General features: G+C 49.9%; 1 protein-coding gene and 1 long non-coding RNA gene across 2 annotated transcripts in view; one reads left to right on the top strand and one right to left on the bottom strand.

The window, feature by feature from the left end:
- Nucleotides 1-7,891: 7,891 nt before the first annotated feature.
- Nucleotides 7,892-11,050, bottom strand: LOC130040295 (uncharacterized). Its single transcript, XR_008794986.1, has 3 exons — nt 10,971-11,050; nt 10,206-10,457; nt 7,892-8,023 (listed from the first exon to the last, which is right to left on the bottom strand). It is a non-coding gene; the product is annotated as an uncharacterized LOC130040295 (long non-coding RNA).
- Nucleotides 11,051-11,997: 947 nt separating this feature from the next.
- GFOD1 (Gfo/Idh/MocA-like oxidoreductase domain containing 1) overlaps nt 11,998-19,047 on the top strand; it is a 105,590-nt gene continuing 98,540 nt past the window's right edge. Inside the window, exon 1 of the mRNA XM_056132326.1 lies at nt 11,998-12,331. Coding sequence (XP_055988301.1) covers nt 12,079-12,331 — 253 coding nt within the window. The 5' untranslated portion in view covers nt 11,998-12,078. The remainder of the gene's footprint in view (nt 12,332-19,047) is intronic.

Below are 19,047 nucleotides of genomic sequence, written 5' to 3'. Positions count from 1 at the left end.
AGACCCTGCCCTTTGCCTAGATGCCAGGCATAAAAGTAGCTCACAGACTTCGTTTCTGGCTAACTAGAATCTGAAGTTTGCTAGAATGTCTTGCACAGAATGCAGAACCTGCATGTTACTTACATTTAAAAGCTTATAAAGATTCAAGCCTACAGCAATCAAATGGGACAGAAGCATGGGGTGAGATTTGGGGTCTCCCTTCCCCTGTCACCACTCCCTTCAAACCCACATGTGGTTGTTCAGGTCAAACAGGAAACTCTCCTGGACATGAAAGATTTTGGAATATGTCACCAGAAGTGTTTGTTCATTTGAACCTTTAGGTTTTTTTTTTTTAAATTTCAAATGTTAAAAAACAAACAAACATGAATATAAAGCAATGTATATATTTTTTTTAGTGAAACAAATAGATTTTATTTAGATTTTATTTGGAGGATTTTTAAGGTGTGGAGTAGGGGAGAGAGAGAGAGAGAGTAAAGTTAGACGCAAAAGCATGAAAGTACACATCTCAAGAGGGGAGATGCAGGCGACACATGTGCTTGGGCACCACATGTGCTCAGCCACGTGGGCCTAAGCACATATGGGCTCAGGCCGCATATGTGCGCCAAGCAATGTAAAAATTTTACGTTTAAAAATGTTTATTTTAAAAAAGTAGTTCACAATATTTGATTACATTTAATATTCAAACACCAATCCCACCACCATTACATCTTCCCACACCATATTTTGGATGTTTCTGTCCTGAACCCCAATCCCTGCCCCCAAAGCAGAACTGAAATAATATATTTTGTATTGTTTGTTATGAAAAACTGCTGAAAATACTACCAGAAATTATCCTTAGAGGAAAGAGTGTGAAGATTGTTTTATATCACCCAGGGGCCATTAAGCCATTCTATAAGAGATCACTAACATGTTGTTAAAGGTTGAGCCTTGTGTGCTTTTATATATGGATCTTTAAAAAATATATATATATAATTTAATTTCCCTCTAAGATTGGTTGCCTCCTACCTTGAACCCCATCAAATGTGGTGCGGACTCTTGGAGTATGGGTTGGGTGTGTCCTATGAAGTGTTGCACGGCCACATTCTATCCAGGAATAGATTGATTTGTGGGTGAGGTTCAGCCCGAGTGTGTGAAGAGCGGCCATGAGTATGGCAGTGGTTAAGTTCTGGAGGTTTTCGGTTGCCGGGGCTGGGTCCCTTGGGGCAGGGATGGGTCTCACCTGCCCCTCCTCTGAGATGCCCCAAGTGAAACAGGCTGGTGCAGGGTCTGGCGGCAAGATTATGGCGAATGTCATGTTTTGCTCCCTTCTGGGAGAGAAGGACATGCAGTTTGGATGGTGGATGATGACAAGATTGTCTGGCGCCAGCCAGAGCAGGCTTATGGGCATGACTGCTGAGTTGCTGGAGACGGGGAGATACAGGCAGAGGGTCTCTGCTCCCGATCCCGTTGAACCCAGAAAGTTTTACACGTTAAATCATTACATATTTGTACATTTAAGTATAAAATTTAATTGATGCACTATTGATTTAAATACTATAATGTGTGGGTGAGAGAATCACAGCTGAGACACACACCTACCACCTACCACATGGACTTGGCCTTCTTCTGCCTCCCTACCACCCCCTACCCCTTCATCTCTTAGAGCCATGAGAATTTTCTTTTACAAACTCTCAGAATCCTTTTTATTGTGTTTCATTATTCATTCACATTGTTTATTTACAATCCACATCTAAGAGAAACCATGTAGTAACTTTCACTGTCTCACTTGTTTTACTTAGCCTACTCACCTCAAGCACTGCCGGGGTTGTTGTAGAAAAGATTTCATCTTTCTTGGTAGCTAAATTGCATTCCGTTGAGTATGCGTACCGCAACTTCTTTATCCTCTCATCCATTGATTTATCATCTGGGTGTTTTCTCTGCCTTGGCCATTATAAAAGAATAATGCTTGTGGACATCAGGGGAGAATATTTTTATAATTAATGTTTTTCTCCAGCGATAGCACAGCGGGTAGGGCGTTCGCCTTACAAGTGGCCAACATGGCCGACCTGAGTTCGATTCCTCCGCCCCTCTCGGAGAGCCCGGCAAGCTACCGAGAGTATTCGATATGCCAGACACAGTAACAACAAAGTCTCCAATGGAGACGTTACTGGGCCCACTCGAGCAAATCGACGATCAACGGGAGGGCCTTTACCTTTACCTTTTTATATTTTTCTGTATAAGTATCCCACCCCAGAGTGGTGTTCTTAGTTAAGAAATCTCCGTGCTATTTATATAGAAAATAGTGTGTGGGAGTTCCTCTTAAAATATAGGTATGTGCCAAACATGATTGCCACTCCGCGGATGTGGCGAGAAAGGGACACTCCTTCACTGTTGGTGGGAATGTCACCTGGTTCAGTCCTTCTGGAAAACAGTATGGATGAGTCTCAAAAAATTAGAAATTGAGCTCCCATTTGACCCAGCAATACCACTCCTGGGAATATATCCCAGAGAGGCAAAAATGTATAGTCGAAGTGACATCTGCACTTGTTTGTTCATTGCAGCACTCCTTACAATAGCCAGAAACTGGAAGAAACCTGAATGCCCAAGAACAGATGACTGGTTAAAGAAACTTTGGTACATCTACACAATGGAGTACTATGTAGCTGTTAGAAAAGATGAAGTCATGAAATTTACATACAAGTGGTACAACATGGAAAGTATCATGCTAAGTGAAATGAGTCAGAAAGAGATGGATAGACATAGAAAGATTGCATTCATCTGGGGGAGATAAAGTAACAAAATAGGAGATTAATACCCAAGAATAGCTGAGATCAGCACCAGGAAGATTACTCCATAGCTTAGAGGTCAGCCGGGCATTCTAGGGGAAAGGGCAGCTCAGATAGAGAAGGGAGCACCAAATAAAGGGTGTTTGGAGGATCCTCCCAGGAGGGGAGATGCATGTCGAAAGTAGACTATGGACTGAACATGTTTGCCACTCAATGCTTCTTTTGCAGACCACAACACCCAAAAGAAGAGAGAGAACACAAGGGATTGCCCTGCCACAGAGGCAGGGTGGGATGGGGGGGATGGGGGTGGGGGGGATATTATCCATGGTGGTGGAAAATGGGCACTGGTGTAGGGATGGGTATTTGATCATTGTATAATCGAAACCCAAGCACAAAAAATTGTAAATCTACAACTGTACCTCATGGTGTCTCACTAATAAAAATTTAAAAAAAAAACATATAGGTATATGCACGACAATATGAATGTACTTAATGCCATTGAATTGCATACTTAACATTGCCTACAGATGTATATATCAACATATACATACACAATATGGTTTGGGCCATCCCCCATGGTCGCTCAAGGTTTATTCTTGGTTCTCTACTCAGGGATCATTCCTGTGAGGCTCAGGAGACCATATATGGTGTGTTAGATTGAACCCAGTTTGTACTTCCTGCTTGCAAGGCAAGTGCTTTACTCACTGTATTTTCTCTGGCACTATTATGAATCACTATACAAAAAGCCAAAAGTAAGAACTGCAACTATATCATATATATGCAATTATTGCTTTGGCTTTTGGGGTAGATGACCTCCTAATCACTGCTCAGGAGGTTCCTCCCCAATTCTCAGCCCACCAGCAGGCAAGTCACTCTGAGGGTCCGAGAATGTGGTACTGCTCGGACCCTGAGCTGCCGGGTATTTCCCAGGACACCCTGGCTGTGCCCGGGTTTTGGGTCCCAGCCAGCTGTGCTAGGAGGACCATATGGTGTTGGGGATCAGACCTTGGTCGACCTTGCATGCACCTAATTGCTTCACTGTCTCTCTGGCCCCTGCTTTGGCCTTTTAAACATTATTATGACATAAGCCTCTCCTTCCGCCGCCATTACATAATGTTGGGAAATATTCTAATGCTCGTGTGTTTATTTATTCATTCAGCGAAGATCTATTGTTTCTGAGTGAGGACCCACGCGATTTTTATAGTTTTCTTTCTTTTTCTTTTTGGGTCACACCTGGCGATGCACAGGGGTTACTCCTGGCTCATGCACTCAGGATTACTCCTAGCGGTGCTCAGGGGACCATATGGGATGCTGGGAATAGAACCCGGGTCAACCGGGTGCAAGGCAAACTCACTACCCGCTGTGCTATCACTCCCACGCGTTTTTTAGCCGCAGAGAAAGAGGAACAACTTGGATCAACCCCCCGACCTTGGAAGCTAAACAGGATGGAGTCCAGTCAGAGAAAATATAGGTAGTGGCCAAGAAAGGAACCAGAAGATTCTGTAAGTGCTGTAAAGATTGTTAAACTGAGGGCATTGAAGAATGGCTGCAGGAGGTGGGAAGAGATGGGAGTAGGGGTACAGAAGACAGGTGTCAGGAAACAAAAGTCTGGGAATAAGCCCACTGGAGCAGGAAGACTGAGGGGTGTCCTGTCGAGGGAGAGGGCAGGAAGTGCAAGTGTCCTGAGGCAGAAGATGCCAGGAGTTGCTGCTGAGCCAAGAGTAGATGATTACATAGATGTAGAACACCTGGGTCATGCTGTTGGGGTGAGGCTGTGTCAGCACAGAGGGACATTGGGAGGGGACGGGGACGCGGGGTTTGAACAGGTCAGCTCTGGCTTTGAGTAGCTCTCACACTGATGCATGGAAATATGCACTGTGACAGGACCCAGGGAGCTGCCGGTGGGTCCAGGTGAGAGACGCACTGGCCTGCCCACCCCATCACGAGCACAGTTGGTCTCCTGGCTTCCTGTATGGCTCTGGGAACTCCTCCCTGGGACCTTGGCTGCCCTTGTTTAGGAGAGGAGAAAGGGGAGTGTTCTACATTTTCTAGCAGCTAGTGCCCTATGGCCAGGGGCAAGGCGGGTAGTGATCTGGCAGAAGATCCAGGACAGCAGGATACCACGATATCCTCAGGGCTCGCCTTAGGCAAGTGACTTTCTTTCTTTCTTTCTTTCTTTCTTTCTTTCTTTCTTTCTTTCTTTCTTTCTTTCTTCTTCTTCTTTCTTTCTTTCTCTTTCTTTCTTTCTTTCTTTCTTTTCTTTCTTTCTTTCTTTCTTTCTTTTTTTTATAGGATCCAAATCAGGCAGTGTGTTGGGGATTCTGTGGGTCATTCCTGAGTAAGTTTGACCTGCATCATCATCAGTGCTCCAGGTGGCAGTGCTGGAGGCCCCCAGGGGCACACCAGTGGTGTTTAAGAGACACCAGGGTTCCTTCCAGGGGTTCTGGGTGAGCTTGTTGGGATCGAACTCAAGGCCTTGCACGTGCCAGCCATGTGCTCTACTACTTGAACTATTTCCCTGGCCCTCAGTACTTAATTTTGGGGGGTGCTCAGGCAGCTGAGGGACCCATCCCAGTGAAACTCCACCCACCGGACCAGCTGGTTTGAGTTGAGGTGCCAGGCTCTGCAATGCTGGGGACCACCCGGCTAGCCTGGCTGTGCAAGGAGGCCTCCAAGACCATAGCCGGTGGCACTGGGGTGACCATTGTGTGGGGTTACGAACTTGAGTCCCTGTACACTCCTAACCGCTGAACCATCCTGAACTTTTGCTGCAGTTTTGTTCTTTTTAATAAAGGGAATAATTGTGCTGACGTGAGAGAACAATAAGCCGTGAATGCATTGGAAGTGCTTAGCCAAGTGTCTTTTCTGCAGCAAACCCTAGACACTTGGCAGCTATTAACAACAAAACTCCCCCAAAGAACGGTGGTGAGTCGGACCTTGAAGGGCTATTGTTAAGAGGCCACGGGAGACAATTTGGGGGTTTGAGTCATGCGTCCCATCATGTTCAAACTGCTAGCACCAATGGGCCTCATGAGCATCATGGGGCTTGACCTGAAGTTCCCCGCGCCACTGTGGTGGCCTCGGGGTCCCTGGCACCACAGGACTTGAGTAGCGCCACATTCTCAGGCCTGACCACTGGTTCTGCCGGTGAGGATCCCTGGGAGGGATCAGGGGCAGCCTGAGTACTACTTTTTTTTTTAATTTTATTTTAATGAATCACTGTGAGACACAGAACACATACAAACTTTGGTGATTACATTTCAGACATATGTTCAAGTACCCATGCCTTCACCAGTGCCCATTCTCCACCACCAATGTTCCCAGTATCCCTTCTGTCACCCTAATCCCATTCCCCCCCCCACCCCCCCTGGCTCTGTGGCAGGCATTTTTCCTCATACTCTCCTTTTGGATTTTATGGTTTGCAGTACAGGTACCAAGCGGCCATCATGTTTGGTCCATAGTCTGCTTTCAGCATGCATCTCCCATCCTGAGCGATCCCTCCAACCATCACTTACTGAGTGGTCCCTTCTCTATCCCAACTGCTTTTTCCCCCAGCACGTGAGACCAGCTTCCAAGTCGTGGAGCGATCCTCCTGGCCCTTATCTCTAGTATCCTTAGATGTTAGTCTCCTATTAAGTTACTTTATAGTCCACAAATGAGTGCAGTCATTCTATGTCTGTCTCTCTCTTTCTGACTCATTTCACTTAGCATGATACTCTCCATGTCCATCCACTTATATGCAAATTTCATGATTTTTTATCTTTTCCAACAGCTGTATAGTATTCCATTGTGTAGATATACCAAAGTTTCTTTAACCAGTCATCTGTTCTCGGGCAAGCCTGAGTACTACTTGGGGACCCGCCCCCCCCCCGAATTAAAATTATGAATGAAAACAAGTTCAAATATGTGTCATGAAAAAAATTTTATTTTTCCTCTTTGTATTACAGGTGATTTATCATACTGTTAATGATAGTTCCATACATGAATCGTTCCATCCAACACCTCTCCCACCCCCAGAGTATCCCCTTCCCTCCACGAAAGTCTCGTGGATTCTCCGCAATCCGCATCCCACCTCGGGTAAGCTCAGTTTTATAGACCAACTCTCCAGTTCTTTTTGGCCACTTGTAGAGTTTTCCTACCCCCCCATCCCCCACTAAAAATGACTAATGAGAACAAGTTCGAAGTACAGTTCAGCACTGTACACACTGCAGCTGTTTGGAAACACTGATTTGGGACCTTCTATAGCTACGTGTAATAATTCAAGTTCTACAAGGTAAATTTTATTTCATGCCAACAATTTTAAAATAATAAGACTATTCAGTATTTATGGAGACTTAACTAAAAACAACCAAGACCTGTTTGTACCTCATGTTAAAAAGAACAAATTGAAAAGCAAAACCTCTTTTTATTTTCATTTAAAAAATGAACATATTCCCATAACTGGAAACATGAAATGAGAATATTTGCAGTGACTATGTAGGGAGGAAACGGTTAGGAGATTTCATTTTCTTTTTTTAAAAAATATCTGTAATATGTCTAAGTGATTTTATGTGTGTGTGGAGGGGGCATTCAGACTATATCCAGATGTGCTTGAGGCTTACTCCTGGTTCTGTGCTCAGGGATCACTCCTGGTGAACTCTGGAGACCATATAGAGTGCTGGGGATCAAACTCAGGACTGGCACAAGCAAAACAAGTGCCCTAACCACTGTACCACCTTTCTGGCCCTCTCACCAATTTTTTCCCAATATGGCCTCCTTCTGACTTTTTTCCTTTCTATCCCTGCCCTCCTGTCCTATCCGCTGAGCCCCTCGTCTTATGCCATAACCTTCCTCCCTCCATCACCATTTAGGTGATTTTCACTTGTGGCCCCCTTGGAAGATCTTGAGGCCATATGGCCTCCAATTGAGAGATACTGGTTAGCTCACTCCTCTCTCTGAACATCAGATTTCAAAGCTCCTTATACTGGCACAAGTCACATGTCATTGCCATTGACAATCCACGTCCCCACGTCCCCTGCATAGAGACCTGATGGCAAGGACTCAGCGAGGCACTCTCAGGGCTGACGCTATTCTTGTGCATGGCATTTGGCACAATTTCTAAAGACCTTATAAATAATAATCATACGGTCACACATGGTTATTAGAAGAACTTACAAGCCCTCATCGACAAAGGGACTGTGAGTGAGGAGCAGGTTCAACTTTAAACTCAGGATTCACAGAGAACAGACACATACCCCAGATGCCTGGGAGTTTCTCATCTGTTGAGGCAAAGAAACAATGAGATAAGAAATGGATACAAAATAGACCATGAGGTAGGGAGCACCTGAATGAGACATACAGGCAGCTAGAGGGATGACACATGACAAGGTGTCAGTCCAGGTAGCCAATCTGGGAAGGGCACCACAGGGCGAGTAAAGCGGGTGTGGGAGCTGCAAGGAGATGGGGAAAGGGAATAGACGATACGGAAGCCCGGAAGCAGCATGGACTTGGCCCACAGTGCTCAGATACTGAATGAGAATGCAGGACACAGGGCAGGAGCAGAAGCCATGAGTTGTGCAAGAGTGCGGCTGAGGCCAGGGAGACCCTAGCGAGCCAGCCTGGCAACTTTGAGGTTTAGTCACCAGGAGGCTGGATGCCCGGAGCAATGTGGTCTGACTTATCGTGGCAGAGGTCAGCCTAGACATGGAAGATGGACTCTGGGAGCAAGGATGGGGACAGGTGGACAGTGAGGAAGCTACTTTCTGGGGCCAGGAAGAAAAGATGTGAGTCCTGGCTGGGCCAGAATGCATCTGGGAGCAGAACTAACGGGGTTGACCTCAGAGCACACAGCCTAGAATCCTGGAAGCTCCCAGCCCTTTGACCAACCTGCTGTGTGTCTATTGGAGGTGATGCCCTTTGTGGAGATCAGGCTGATGGTGGGAGACAGTTTTTGGGGACAGGTAGTTCGGGGGAGGTCTAGAAATGAGGGGTTCTGGTTCAGATTATTACATCCGAGTTTCTGGCTGGATTGCATTTTTTCCTTTTCTTCTATGAAATGGGGATAAGGTTTGTCTTACACATTCCTAGAGAGAACCAAAATGGATCATTTCCTTTTACTATGATGTAGACTGAAAAAATTCATTTTTTCTTTATGCTAAAGTCAGAAGTAGAGTTTAAAAGACAAAGAGTTCCTTCTTTGTTTTTCTTTTTTAAAATTTTATTTATTTATTATTATTATATTATTGGCTTTTTGGGTCACACTAGAGATGCACCCAGGTTACTCCTGGCTCTGCACTCAGGAATTACTCCTGGAGCTAGCACAGCGGGTAGGGCGTTTGCCTTGCATGTGGCTAACCCGGGTTCCATTCCCAGCATCCCATATGATTTCCTGAGCACTGCCAGGAGAACTCCTGAGTGCAGAGCCAGGAGTAACCCCTGTGCATCACCGGGTGTGACCCTCCCCCCCTAAAAAAAAAAACAACAAAAAAGGAATTACTCCTGATGGTGCTCAGGGCACCATATGGGATTCTGGGAATCGAATCCAGATGGGTCGAGTGCAAGGCAAATGCCCTACCCGCTGCACTATCACTCCAGCCCCCAAAGGAGTTTCTTCTTATTGACTCAATATTGACGCTTTTATGCAGTTGTCTCTCCTATCCAGAAAAGTTGGCCATCGACAGACTGTTTTTTTTTTCTTTTTTAAAAATTTAACATGGATGTCATGTTGACTATGTGCCCAGCCATATTCTAAGGCTTTATCAAGAAGAACTCGTTCAATCCTTTGGATGCCCCCAGGTGACCGATAGTAGGAACCAGAAAAGGAAGTAATTTGTTGGGTCCTATAGTACTGTTCTCCAGTCAGTTGGCTTGATTGGGCCCAGTAATGTCTCCATTGTGAGACTTGTTACTGTGTTTGGCATATCGAATACATCATGGGTAGCTTGCCAGGCTTTGCCATGCGGGCGAGAGACTCTCGGTAGCTTGCTGGGCTCTCCAAGAGGGGCGGAGGAATCAGACCTAGGTCACCCAGGTCTGCCGCGTGCAAGGCAAATGCCCTACCCACTGTGCTATCCCTCCAGCTTAGGTCCTACAGCTAGTAAATGGCAGGGGGCCAGGGGGTCATCTCCAGACGCTGGGGTGGGACATGCTGCTTTCCAACCCAAGGTTAAGTTCGACCTCCTCGTGGGAACCGGCTATCTCTGACACAGAACCAGCCTCGCTGGATGGGGCAGATGCTGTTTAAGCAACACCATCGCCGGTACTGCCGGTTCCTGCCTCAGTGCTCGGAAGACACCTCTCAGGGCTGGGTTCTGGCCCTGGCACTGCCTGGTCCCTGAACAGAGCTAGCTGGGAGTGACCCCAGCAACGTACTGAGTGGAGAAAACAAAAGCACCTCCCGGGTGTGGCCTAGAAAACAAAACGGGGGGGGGGGGGAGGGAGGGGGAAACGCCTCCCACTTACTGTGGCAATTTGCCCTTGGGTCTCGACCCTCCCAGCCGCTGGCTGGCACCCCAGCACGCGGTGTCCCCAGCGCTTTTCCTCCAGTGCCCCAGGTCGCCTCCACCCAGCGTTGCCACACATAAAGCTTTTTTGGTTTTCAGCTCTCTCCTCGAGCCGGCCTCGGTGCCAGGAGGTTACACGTTGCCTGAAACTGGCAGGCGTCACGTTTTCCAGTGAGTGTCGAAGTAACCCGGTGCCAGTCTAAACTGAGTGCTGAAGACCAAGACAGAGACAGCACAGACAGCTAAGACTCCCCCTGAGACCTCGAGCGCGGGTCTCCCACCAAAAGGCGCGCGGGGAGCGTGTACTTGGCAAATGTGCCCTGAGCATCTAACACACACCGGGCCACATTGAGGAAGGCGAACAAGCTGGGCTCGGGAAAGAACTGGGGGGTGGGGTGGGGGTGCAGTGGGGGGTAGCAGAGCAGGCAGATGGTGGTGGTGGGGGTGGGGGGGCACAGACGGGAGGTCCCAGCAAAGAGAATCACTGCTGTAGGCTGGCGTGGAGTCCGGCTAGGTAAGCCCCGCTTCTGCAAAGCTCAGGCGCAGACGCGCATTTGCAAGGAGCCCCATTGGGGACCCGGCCGGGCTGTGACCGCCAGGCACGAGGACGTCTGGGTCAAAGCTGGTCAGTGCGGAGCCGGCTGGCGCAGCAGCCAGAATCTCACTTCACTCGCTCCAGAGCCAGGGGCACCTGCCTTCCAATCCCGGGAACGACGTCACTTACCTGCGGTAGGACCGTGTGCGGGTCACTTTACCCTCCCGGCGGACTGAGTGGCATCCGCTTTTAAATGGAGGGTCAGCAGGCCTCTCGGGGCTCGCTGCCAGGGCTGCAAGCGCCAGCTTCCCACGCCCGGGGAAGGGTCCCTGCACGGAGGAAACGCTCCTGGCGCCGGGCTCGGCATTCCCCGCCGCGGGTTCGAGACCGCGCGCCGCCGGGCCTTGGATAGATTTATTTACCGGTCCGGGGCGGGGCTTGGGGAAAAAAAAATAAGAAGCAGGGAGGAAAAAAAAAAAAAGGGTGGCGGAGGGCAAAGAAAAGGCAGCGGGCGCGCGGGGCCGGCGGGAGCGAGGCGGGGCCGGGGAGGAGCCGGCGGCTTCCCGGGGCCGCGGCGCAGCGCGCACCGCGGGCCGGGCTGGCGGGGGCGGGGGCCGGGCGCGGCGGCCAATCGCGCGCGGCGCAGCGGCGGGGGCGGTGCAGGAACCCAGGGGCCGCTGACAGCCAAACTCCCCAACTCCGCCCTCGGCCCCGCGGGAACCCGGAGCCCGAGCCGGCGCCGCGCCGCCCCGCGGACCTGGCAGCGGCGTGAGCGGCCCCGAGCGGGTGCCCTGTGGCCGGGGCGCAGCGGCTGGTCCTCCCTCGGCGCGGCCGGGGCGGCGGCTTCCCGGGGCGGGCGCGGACGATCGGGACCCGGGCGGGCGCGGACCGGGCGCGGGGGCGCGTGCGGGGCGCCCCACGCGGGTTGCGGAAACGCCGCGGCGCGGGCGCGGGGATGCGCCGGCTATGGAGCGGCCGCGGCGGCCGGGCGCACGGAGCCAGCGGGCGCCGCCGCAGCGGGGGCGCAGCCTGAGTCGGGGCTCCGCGGGGCTGCGGGGCCTGGGGCCACCCGCCGAGGTCCCCCCCGCCGTCGCCGCCGCCGCCGCCGCCGCCGCCTCCTCGGGGAAGGGCGGGAGCCCCGCGTGGCGGACGCCGCAGTAGCCGCCACCGCGCGCCGCGGCCCCAGCGGCCCCCGGCGAGCCGGGCGGCACCGGCCCGGGAGAGGGGCGTGTGCGCGCGTGTCGCCGGCCCGAGCCGCCGCCGCCGCCGCCGCCGCCACCGGGGGCCGCGAGCAGCCATGCTCCCCGGGGTGGGCGTGTTCGGCACCAGCCTCACGGCCCGAGTCATCATCCCGCTGCTGAAAGACGAGGGTTTCGCCGTGAAGGCTCTGTGGGGCCGCACGCCCGAGGAAGCCGAGGAGCTGGCCAAGGAGATGAGCGTCCCCTTCTACACCAGCCGCATCGACGAGGTGCTGCTGCATCAGGACGTGGACTTGGTGTGCATCAACCTGCCGCCGCCCCTCACCCGGCAGATCGCGGTCAAAACCTTGGGTGAGTGGCCCCCCCTCCCCTCCCTGCCTTGCCTTCCCACGGAGCCCTTCTGGTCCCAGGCGCTTACCCTGCCCCCCTCCTTCTCCTCCCGCCAGCACCCCAGGGGACCTCCCCCCTCCCCCCCAGATCCCACGTCCCCCCTCGGAGCAGCCTCTGTTCCCTCCTCCCCGGCCTCCCCCATCCTCGTCGCTTCGCTCCGGCTTCTTCTCCGCACGCACCGCCTGCCCGCAGCGCTCACCCCCCCACCCCCCCACGAGGAGATGCGTCGGGGGCGCGGGTGCTCAGCCGAGCGAAACCGGGCGGATCCGGGCACGCTGCGGTCTAGCCGGGAGGAAAGCAGGTCCCCAGCGGGGTGTGCGGCGCGCGGGAGGGCGAGCGTGCGTGCGCGCCGGCGAGAAGCCGAGTGCGCGCCCCGCAACGCCGAATAAAGGGGCCCCCGCGCGCTTGCCCGCTCGCACGTGTCTCGGGTTTGCCCGGAGCCCAGACACGCTGTCGCGGTGCCGCCCCGCCGGGGGGAGTTGGCTGCTGCTGATCGTTTCGGCTAGACGGTCAGCTGTGACGATTGCATTTGGCTGGTTCGGGAATGGGTGGTTGGAGCTAGGGGGGCGTCCTTTAGGAGGGGGGTGTCAGGACATGGTAGGGACTGGTTTGATTCAACGGGAGAGATTGATCTTTCCAGCCCGGGAGAGTGGTGCGCAGATTTGGAGCACCGGATCTTGGATTTTTTTTTTCTTTTTCTTTTTTAGCGGATGGGCACAGAGGCGCAAAGGCTTTGTGTGGGAAAAATGCCCAGCCCTGCCAATTTCACTTGGGTAGCAGGCGGCGCAGTCCCTCCTTCATTCCTTTCCAGCAGAGTTTCCGGGTGTGGTGTTGACAAGCAGGTTAGGGGTGAAACCACCGTCCCTCACCATCCATCCTGTTCCCCCTCAACTCACCCAGGCGCTGGGAAGGACCTCAGAGCAGAGTCTCGTCTCGGCCTCTTGGCCATGCTCAGAGGAAGAAGGACCACGTGTTTTGTCCATCAGCTGCTCACCCCCCCCCCCCCCCCCCACCGCCCGCCAAAACAATCCCAGGAAATATGCGCACTCCTTAACCTCCTCGAGGTCTTTTTATTGGTGAGGAAATAGACCACGCTTAGTGAACAGGACCTTAGAGATGAGTTAGGGGAGAATGGGAAGGACCACGCTTACTGAACAGAACCTTAGATGGGCACGGCATTCCCAAACCAAGTGCGATGGATGCAGTCTTGCAAAGAATGTTGTACTTGTGAAGGTGGGTGAAACGTACATACACTTTCAGCCTATCAAAGGCTCTGTGGCCCGTATGTGGAATTCTTAGGAAAATGAGGTGTTAAATATCAAACGGTTCTGCTCTTGGATGGAACATCACATAGGATGCCCATGACCAAGGAGTTCATTTTATTAAGCTTCTGATCTTTGTGGCCTGGGTTTCTTGGGCCTTGGATAGAATGTAACTGGGTTCTGGCCAATATTGTTTTATGCTTGTTTTGATCTCACATGTACGTTGCATAGCTAACTTCTGCTTACTATGTGAAACTACATATACCCAGTACACACCTAGTATCGAACCATCTCATCTTGGAGCACTGTATGAAACAGGGCACCATCTCTTGGATGGCTCATGAGGGGTCAGATAAAAATGGTGGACCCTTGATCCACGCACTGTAACGGCTCAGTGATGTGGGCTGATTCCTTCTAACCTGGCATGCAGGAATGTTCCGGGTTTCTGACCTTTTTCCTTCATTGCATTAGTCATGAAAATATTCGGAAGCCCTGACTTCCAGAGAGGGGAATCATATGGTACATATTTATATACTTCTTCAGTTCTCATTCTTCAAAGATTCCTCTGTTCCCCACTCACCCTCATATGATCGCCAGGACAGACAGATGTATAGGGGTTGAAGCACATACCTTGCATGTCGCTGACCCTGGTTCAACCCCTGATCCCCTGAGCACCATCAGGAGTGATCCCTGATTGCAGAGCCAGTAGTAAGCCCTGAACACAGCTGCATGTTCCCCCAAAACAAAACAAACAAAACAGATTCACTTGAATTATCATTTTGAAAACAAGAGGCATAAGAAAGACTCATTTTATGCTGGAGGAAAAGGCAGCTGAGATAAGAGAGGGGGTGCTTGGCGGGGTGCTCAGGATGAGAGATGCATGCTAAAAGTAGACTATAGACCGAATATGTTGGCCACTTAATATCTGCACTGCAGACCACAACACCCAAAAGGAGAGAAAAAGTAAAAGGGAATGTGCCTGCCACAGAGGCGGGGGGTGGTGGGGTGGTGGGAGGGATACTGGGAACACTGGTGGTGGAGAATGGGCACTGGTGGATGCATGGGTACTCAATCATTGCATGACTGAAACGTAAGCATGAAAGTTTGTAAGTCTGTAACTGTACCTCATGGTGATACATTAAAAACTTTAAAAAAAGACTTTTTTAAAATCAACATGACTGAGAAATAGGGTTTTGTCCTTTTGCATGGAGGTGTTGGGCTTTTTATACCGTCTAGATCATTTTGGGGAAATCTATGTGTGTAGAGACTGTGGAGATACTGGATTTAGACGTGGCGTCCAGCTATTTTGGTCTCTTTTAATTTGATCTCTTTCTGGACTTCATCTTAAGGGGACATCCGGGCCTGGCATTCTCTGCTCTGGGTCTGGGGGGACTTGGCAGGATGGGCATCTTGGTTAACTTCACTGTCACAGTTAGTGGCATAACACATACAACACAGGAAGTGTCAAACCTCAAACAGTTTTTGGGCTGCTCTGGCCTTTATGGTCATAGATACTAATATTTGCTGGAATTGAAATAAGTCGATCTGAATTAGTCCTGGTTAGTCATCCTTAGGTTAGCAAAGACCTGAGATTTAATTAGTTTAATTAGCGTTGGTGATAGATCTTTACTGCTTGTCATGTGGTGTAGACCTGTCAAGGTGAGGGTACAATCTAGGCTCCAGAGAGGAAGGAAGCCTGGAATCAACTGAATCATACACTATCACTGTCACTGTCACTGTCACTGTCCCATTGTTCATCAATTTGCTTGAGTGGGCCCCATAACGTCTCCATTGTGATACTTGTTACTGTGTTTGGCATATCGAATACGTCACAGGTAGCTTGCCAGGCTTTGCCCTGTGGGCGAGATACTCTTCGTAGCTTGCCAGGCTCTCTGGGAGGGGCGGAGGAATCGAACCTGTGTCGCCTGGGTTGGCCGCGTGTAAGGGAAATGCCCTACCCACTGTGCTATTGCGCCAGCCCGAATCATATACATCTCTTTTAATTCCTAAAAGTATTTATGGAATCCTGAGTTCTCAAGTGGTACCCAGAAAGACTAGGGGGTCCCACTGGCAGTTCTTGGCCAACTGGGCTAATGATTCAATGCCAGTGTCTGTAGATGAACTGCTAATTGGGCCCTGCAGTGCTAGAGATCTCTGGGCCACCCTGGCAGTGCCAACGGTCACCAGCATCACACTCAGAAGTGTTTGGGGGCAACTTGTAGTGCCAGGAATCTAACTGCTGTCCGATTTTCTGATCCCTAATTGCCACTGTTCAAGTACCGATAATGTGCCAAGCAACATGGCAGATGAACATTGCATTTCCAGATTAAAATCATCCTTTAAAATATCAGTTCATTTTAGAGTAGGCAACAGAACCTGAGAGACCCCTCCCTGAATTACAGATTGAAAAGAATTTTTAAGACACTGTGATTTATAACTTTGTTCATAATAGATTTGTTTCAGCCATATAATATTCCAACACCAATCCTACCACCAGTGTCCCCTCTTCCTCCACCAGTGTCCCCAGGTTCCTCCCACTCCTCAGCCTGCCCCCTTGACAGGCATATAACAAATTTATTTCCTATTACTTGTGCCAACAATACTCGCAGGAATGGCAAGTGCACTTATCAGAAAATAAATCAATAACAGTCAATTTGTGATGATTGATTGCGAGGTAATTTTAACCAGTATAACTAAGACGTTAATTCATTACTGAAAATGTATAAAATCCCTTAGCCAGGTAGGAGTAAATATACTATTCTTAATCCAGTATGAAGCAACCTCATGTACTGTTTGTGTGTGCCGTACTCAGTGTCACATGTTGGGAAGTTTATCCTGTCCTTTAGAGAAGCTCTTTTAATTCTTCTTCCAAAACTGGTTTTGAGACTTTGAATTCCCTAAGCTGTTGTCTGTCCATGAAGCTCTGTTTTGTTTCTTCAAATCTGATTGATAACCTAGCTGGATAGAGTATTTTTGGTGAGGTTTCGTTTTGTTGAGTATTTTTGCTATCTTCCTCCATACTCTTTTGGCTCATGAAGTTTCATTTGATAGATCTGCTGTATGTCTTATGGGCTCTCCTTTGTTTGTAGCACTGAACTGTAGCACTGTCCTCCTGTTGTTCATGGATTTGCTCGAGTGGGCACCAGTAAGGTCTCCATTGTGAGACTTGTTACTGTTTTTGGCATATTGAATACGCCATGGGGAGCTTGCCAGGCTCTGCCGTGCGGGCGGGATACACTCAGTAGCTTGCCAGGCTCTCCAAGAGGGGTGGAGGAATCGAACCCAGGTTTTTGTAGTTGAGTCTGTTTTTTTCTGGGACCATTCAGTCCTCTTGGATAACAGTGCCTGTAATCCTCAACTCTGGGAAGTTCTTAGTGATGATTTCTTTAACTGTTGTTCCTTTATCACATTTGCCTATTCTTCAGGGAATCCTATGGTTCTTCGTTTGTTCCCCTTGAATTCATTCCATAGTTCTTTGGTGTACTGTTCAGTACTTTTCAGACTACTTTCCACTTTCTTCTGTTTCCTAGTGGTTTCCTCTTTGTCATCTTAGAACTTCTTGATTTTCTGCTCAGCTTCTGTTATTCTCTTCAGAGCTTCTTTTGAGTTTTCTATATTTCCCGCCATATTCTTTCTTTCTTTTTCTTTTTGGGTCCCACCTGGAATTGTACAGGGGTTATTCCTGGCTCATGCACTCAGGAATTACTCCTGGAGTGCTCGGGGGACCATATGGGGTGCTGGGAATCGAACCCGGGTTTGCCGCATGCAAGGTCAACGCCCTACCTGCTGTGCTATCACTCCAGCCCCATATTCTTCATTTCTAATTGCGTAGGTTTTTTTTTTTTTCATTTTGACTCTTACACTTTCTAATGCTTTGCTGACTACCTGTGCCATCATTTCTTTAAGGTCACTGATCCTCCTCTTCATGATGTCAATAAAGACATTGTCTGAGGAGTTACTCATGTTATTTATGTCTGGGTGAAAATTGTTTTTGCTCGTTAAGCGCAGTGGACTTCTATGTGTTCTCTCCACTGATTTTCCAGTGTTCTTGCTGTGCTGGGGGTGAATCTTTGTAGTCAGACCTCCTGGAAGATGTTGCAGGGCTAGGCTGGGCTTACTCTCTTTCTTCTCTCCCTGTCTTCACGGAATGACAGGAAGAAATAACTGTGAGCAGCATGTAATTTGCTGAGAATATCTGTCGTGCGGCCACTTATGTGGCTGCACATTTCAGGAGCTGTGCTGTAGACCTGTTTACATGGCACAGTCGGTATGGAGGCTTCTGAAACCTGCTGGAAGGGAGAGGCTCTGCCTCCCTCTCTGGATTAGTTTTAATGATGTCAGTTGAAGGCAAACCTCGCCTGCACTTGTGGAGCAGCAAGTAGAAGTCTGAATTATGGGTTGTTGATTCTCTCTCTCTCTCTCTCTCTCTCTCTCTCTCTCTCTCTCTCTCTCTTTCTCTCTCTCTGTGTCTCTCTCTCTCTTATTTTTGGACCACACCTGGTGGTGCTCAGGGCTTCCTCCTGGCTTTGCACTCAGGGGTCACTCCTAGCAGGGCTCAGTGGACTGTATGGAGTTGCCGAGGATCGAAGCTGGGTTGGATGCATGCAGGGCGATTGCCACCGCTGTACTATTATTCCAGCCCTGCATCATTGACTTTCTCAGGGACATACAGCTGGAGGTTTGAACCCACTATTATGCCTCTCCAGGCTGCCACTTTCTCTTTCATTCCCTAAACTTGCTCCTTAAGCTGTAGGTTCTTCTTTTGGATACTGGTAGCCAAGGTTATCATTTCTTCAAGGTGATCGTTTCTTCCTGTGACTTCCCCTTGGATCTATTGCTCCATTGTGGTTAATGCTGCTTCCTCCACCCTCTGGTATCTGCCCTCTCTGGCCTCATTGCTCCCCATAGAAGGATCTGCCCACCCCCCACTGCTTAGTGCCTTCAGCCACCGAGTCCCTGATCATCTATCTCATGGCTCTTCATTTCCATCACTTCTAGAAAATGCTTCAGCTTAACAGTGATGAGTCTCTGAGGAGCCAGTCCCATCTACTGTTCTGCTGGAACCTTCTAGAATACCAGCTACACCAAACCACAGGGACTTACTTGAATGACCCTTGTGCTTCCACAGCCAGTGATGAGGACTTTCTGTCAGGAGCTCGCTTCTGTGCTATTTGTGGGTGATGCCTGTCCAGCCTCAGGGACTCAGCCCTATTTGTCGCCTCCAAGAATCCCTCCCCTCCCTCAGGCCCACAGCCCACCTCCTATGGTCCCAGTACCATGGAAACTCACTTTTTTTCCTGCAGGCATTTTAATTAAGCCTTTATCTAAAATTTAAAATTTACCCGCTGTAGCAATTGCACAGTGAGTAGGGCATTTGCCTTGCATGAGCCTGACCCGGGTTCGATTCCTCCACCC

The sequence above is a fragment of the Sorex fumeus genome, unplaced genomic scaffold, assembly GCF_029834395.1.
Source record: "Sorex fumeus unplaced genomic scaffold, SorFum_2.1 ptg000094l, whole genome shotgun sequence".
Classification (NCBI taxonomy): domain Eukaryota; kingdom Metazoa; phylum Chordata; class Mammalia; order Eulipotyphla; family Soricidae; genus Sorex; species Sorex fumeus.
This window is presented reverse-complemented; position numbering and strand designations above follow the sequence as displayed.